At 58.1% G+C, this 5,225-nt stretch overlaps 1 protein-coding gene across 1 annotated transcript in view; it reads right to left on the reverse strand.

The window, feature by feature from the left end:
- Positions 1-374: 374 nt before the first annotated feature.
- NPTXR (neuronal pentraxin receptor) overlaps positions 375-5,225 on the reverse strand; it is a 10,892-nt gene continuing 6,041 nt past the window's right edge. Inside the window, exons 3-4 of the mRNA XM_077761988.1 lie at positions 4,988-5,167; positions 375-4,648 (exon numbers count right to left, since the gene is read on the reverse strand). Coding sequence (XP_077618114.1) covers positions 4,424-4,648; positions 4,988-5,167 — 405 coding nt within the window. The 3' untranslated portion in view covers positions 375-4,423. The remainder of the gene's footprint in view (positions 4,649-4,987; positions 5,168-5,225) is intronic.

Genomic DNA, 5,225 nt, shown 5'->3' on the forward strand with positions numbered 1-5,225 from the left:
CTACCCCATCTCTCTAGGACCCGGGGGAGGCTACGCTCTGGGGGTCCAGGCAGGTGCCTCGGGCAGATCGGGTCTCAGGGAACAAGTCAGGGACCTGGTTCCCAAAACTGGGGCACGAGGTGGGGATGGGGTGTTGGGAATGAGGCCAAAGCCCAGTTATCAGAACTGGGACACTTTCCGTGTGGGACTTGTGTTCTTTACATCCTTGCTGCATAAATCCTGGGAAACGGGGTGTGTCTGCTCCTGGGAGCAGCACTATTCGTCCAAGAGGCAAAAGTGGGGTTGGGTGTGGCTGTGGGGCACCGCCGAAGCACCTGCTCTGCCTTTGGCTACTTCCCTGCTCCAAGCAGCCTCCCCAGTTCCTGCCTCCCCCNGTAAACATTGTTTATTTTGAACATTCAAATTTACAAAAACAAAAAAGTAACAAAAACCCATGACATATCTCATACACATACACACATACACACACACACACACACACGTTGCATCTCATGTCACTATGTACAAAATTGGGCAAGGAGAAGGGGGGTGGGTCACCAGGAAGGTGCACTAATTTCACAGTGTCAGACAGCTGGACGCGCTCACTCACTGCTCAGCCTGGGCCCACACGAGCCCCTTCCCCACCCGGCGTGGGTGAGGTGGGATTTGGGGTGGCAGGCAGCTGCGACAGAGGGGAAGAGAATGATCCCCAACTTTGGGAGGGGACCCCTTCTCCAGTCTGCTCAGGGCAAGGTGCTGGGAAATGCAGAGGAGCAGGGACTCAGTTCTTGGGGGCGGGGGTAGGGACCACTGTCAGAAAGCTGAGATCAGCTTCAGGGGTCCTGGCTGGGTGGCCCCGAGGGGCACTCACCTTCCCTGGGTCCCCACATCTTCATCTGTGAAACAAGACTTGGGCCTCTTGAAGAATCCTTCCTGCCCATGCTGTGGTCCAAGGTCATGCACAATTATGGCAAGGTGATCTGTCCCCTGGGGATGTTGATTGGGGTTACAACGTGCCACAAAGGTGGGGAGATCTGGCAGATAAGAGCTGTGAAGCACCTGGCGCAGGGCTTAGCCCAAAGCAGGAGTCTGAGAAACATCATTTCTCCCCCTTCCCTGGTTGGGGCTCTTGGGAGACTATCCGGCTTCCTTTTCCCTTTCATTTCTCCTGGAAACTCTAGCCAGCTGCAGAAGGGCTGAGGTGGCGGGCACACTTCAGAGGCCCATGTTCTCTGAAGGGGCTGAGACCCCTCCTCTGGCCTCACCCAAGGGGACCTTGACCCTGCGGCCAGCCCATCCCGGGCCTCTGCCTTCAGCACAAACCCTGTGAGGGTAGCAAATGGGGTAAAGCATCTCTTTAGGCCAAAATCCGCCGGGAGCAACAATGCTAAGTGTCCCTCCACAGAGAGCAGGGGCGCCCATCCCTTTGGTCCTGGGTGTAACCTGTTTGGTTTGAACCCTGGACTCCATCACCTGCCAGCTGATTGACACTGGGCAGATTACTTAACTTCTCTGTGCCCCAGTTCCCTCCCTTGTGTAATGGGGCCCAGAACCGTTCCAACCTACTGTGTTGCAGAGATACAGGAGATGATGCCTGTGAGGTGCTCAGCACAGCGCCTGATACTTAAGGTTGTAACAAACCCAGGCTCTGGGCACCGTCGTTAGCCACAGCAGCTCAGGGACACAAGCAAGTGACATTTCTAGCTCCCCCTTCCCCATCTTCTTGGCTGTGCCCAGGAGCAGCTGAACACGACCAAAACTGGAGTCCAAATGGCAGGCATTGGGCAGAGGTGAAGAACGATCAATGGACAAAGGGGGGGTGGGGACCCCAGGGCTTTCATCTTCCTGGAACGGGAATGGGTACCCAGGCCACTGGCAAGTGGCCTAGACTCACAGCCTGCACCTGGACATCCCCAGCTCGTTCCTGTTCCCTCTCGAGGGCTGACCAGGGTGACTCAGCACAGGACTGAGGTCAGATGTCTCATCATGACCATGACAAAGCATAATGCACTTGGGATGATGCCTCTCTCTGGGTGGGCTCAGCGACCAAACAAGTTCTGTCACTTTCCTCCGAAGACCCTTTCTTTCCCCCAAGGCCTCCACAAAAGCTGCTTCCTTAAAAACAGTAACGGAAACGCAGTAAAGCCCAGTGCCCGTGCAATCTGAGTTCTGAATTCCGCTGTCACCGCAGCAACAGCATATGTCATGAAGAGACGCTTGACCCAACACTTGGGCTGATGTCGTTGGCTGTTACCGGGGCAACCCAGGTCTCAACAGGTTTGGGCGGAAGCAAGCCATCCTGCTTCTTCTAGGGGGAGCTGGGCTGGGGTGCCCGACGGTCTATTTGTGCTCTTGAGATGGAAACAAGGATCTGGGGGATGGAGGCCACATGTTTTGGAGAAGCCTCCACGGCAATGGCCCCACAGCCTGCAGCTCTTGCGTCATGCCTCGGGTTACAGGGTGATGGGGAGCAGAGATGGGGAACAGAAAGCGGGGTAAAAGGCACCTGTACCTGCTCGAGCCCCCGTAGCGTGCAGCTGCCCAGACACCTGGTGGGGACTGGCAGAAGGGACACCCGTGTTTTCAGCTTTCCATTCCTGCCAGAGTGCCTGGGGATCACACCTGCCCTCCCCCTCCTTCCTGGCGGGACTGGATGCCAAGATGCTTCTGTGCCAGAAAGGAAGATGTTCATGTTGGAAAGCCTTCTGACCTCTCAAATGTCCATCCTCTCAGGTGAAGGCTGGACTCAAAGACACTCATCGACAGGCAGTATGGCACCGGAGGGGAAGAGCACTGAAGAGGGATTCAGAAGCCCTGGGTTCTAGTCCCGGTTCTGCCCCCACTGTGCTGTGCGATCCCGTGCAAGGCCTTTGACCTCTCTGAGCTCTTCCCCATCTATACGAGCAAGAGGTCAGACTGAGTGGCTTTGCTCAGCTTTTACATCCTTCTACTGTCTTGGGGGAGTTGGTGAGGACTCGGTGTTGGGGGGGGGGAACCTCGATGCCACCATCCCTTTCAGATACTCTCAAACAGGCAGGGGTGCCAGGCTGGGTGGGGGTGGAGGTGGATTGGAATCCAGAAAAGCTGGGTTTTATAATCTGTGCATGACGTTGGTCTGCCTGGCTCCCTGCCCTTGCCCTGACTCTCTGGAGCCAGCTACTGACCCTGACCCATGCCCAGCCAGATCCCATCGGCTGCCAACTCTACCTCTGGCATGTCCCCTGGCTGCTCGGCAGCTTCAGGCTTGCCCCACCCTATCCACTTCGAATCACAGACCATCTCACGTGTGATCTAGAGAGCTCTCAGAAATGACCAAAGCAAGGGCCTCGGCTCACAAATGAGGAAGGACAGCCCAGAGAGAGCAGGGACTTACAGAAGGCCACGCAGCAGGCTCGCAGCAGGGCTGGCTGGGAACCACGGGTTCCTCCTCCTCGTCCAGTGCTCTGGACTTCTTCCCTCTTTGCCCGCTTTCCTCCCTTCCTTCCCCCAGGGGCTGCAGGGCCACACAGAAGGGTTAGGTCATGTGGCTCTTCCATAGCCTGGGTCCCCAGGGCACAGTGCCTCTGCCTCAAGGTGCACCTAGCTCAGGCTGAAGTAGCCCAGGTCCTGGCCTGGGCACGGAGGAGGAGGGTGACCTGCCAGTTAGCACACATGTGGGCAGGTACAAGGGGGGACTCTGGCCTTTTGGCCTCCTAGGGTCTTGGTCCCTCAGGCTGGAGCCGGGAAAGGGAATGTCCTGGAAACTGAGGCGGGGGTGGGCCAGGCACGGAACCAACATTCAAACCACTGCACACAAAGAAACAAGGAAAGAGGAGGAAGAGAGGATGCAGGAAGCTCCATCAAGATCCTGTGGCCCCTTCATGGGCAACTGGCGGACAGATGGAGGAGGGGTGAGTCTGAGTCTCCTGTGTCTGTGTCATGCCCTTCTCAGCTGAGGGGACAGCTCTAGAGCTTGTTGTGGCCCTGGAGGGGAAGGGGCCAGGCCTGTCGCATGGGGGACAGGAGGGCAGATAGCTGCACCTGCCACTGAGATAGCGGGCCCTTCCCCCCACCCCCCTACAACCCGGCGGGACGTGCGGTTGAGATCAGTGGAATCGGATGTGGCTGATGGGCCAGGGTGGGTGGGGGTGAGAGGCAGCTCTAGTGTGACGCCAAGAGAGGGGACAGAGCTGTGGGCACTGCTACCACCCCCACCAGGCTCTGGACTCACCCCAGGCTTGACCTGCTGGCTTGAGCTGCTTGTCCCCATCCACGTGGGGTTAGGGGTTAGCCATTGCAGGGCAGTGCATTCTGGAGGTGTAGTATGGGTGGGGGAGACAGGAGGGACAGCCAGGAGCAGGGTGGGAGGGGGAGCAGTGTGTGGATAGGCTGAGGAGGGAATGTGTGCCCCCACAATAAGGTCCCCAAAACGGCAGGCAAGGGAGGGACCCTGGATGAGGGTCCCTCATGCCTTGGCCCTCCCCTTGCAGACATCAAAGGTGGCCTTTTTTGCACCCCCGAAGGCCTCCACCAGCTTGTCTTCCCAGGGAAGGACGTTGCCCAGCAGCGGCCCGGTACAGTTGGCGATGCCCAAGACCTGGGCAGGCGTCAGGGCATGGTCCCACAGGTTAAACTGGGCGATGTCACCCACGAAGGCCTGAGTGGCATCAAACCGGCCGCCCAGGGTATCCTGGGCCAAGAGAGGAGGAGAGAAAGGAGAGAGACATGGAGTGAGGCAGCGGAAAAGACAGGCTGACTCAATCAGGGCCCAGGTCCTGCAGAAGCCCCACCCCCACTGAAAGTTCTAGTCCCGTCCCCACATTTGACTCTGTCCCCAAGGCCCCAACCCCTTGGGCAGGTCTCTACTCTCTCTGGGTCTCAGTTTGCTCATCTGCAGAATGGCTAGGTCAGACTGAGTGATCACTGCTGTGCTTTTAGGGTCCCTCTACCTAACCTCTCCTTCTCAGGGGCCCTGGGTGAGTGAGGTATCTACTTAGGTCTCATGCCCCCATGCTACCCCGCGCCTTACCTGCTCCTGGCCCAGGATAAGGATTCCATGTGGCTTGATGGGGTGCCAGGCGGCCAGGTTCTCACCGGAGCCCTGCAGCTCCCCATCCTGGTAGGCAGACCACAGCCCGTCCCTTGTAGTCCAGGAGATGCAGATGTGGTGCCAGCCATTGTCCTTCAGGCTCAGAGGCAGCTGGGCCACCTGGACATAGGTCCCGCGACCCAGGTCAGAGGTGCTACAAGTCCCAAGGCTGGACCAG

Source organism: Crocuta crocuta, unplaced genomic scaffold (assembly GCF_008692635.1).
Source record: "Crocuta crocuta isolate KB4526 unplaced genomic scaffold, BGI_CrCroc_1.0 scaffold193, whole genome shotgun sequence".
Taxonomy (NCBI): domain Eukaryota; kingdom Metazoa; phylum Chordata; class Mammalia; order Carnivora; family Hyaenidae; genus Crocuta; species Crocuta crocuta.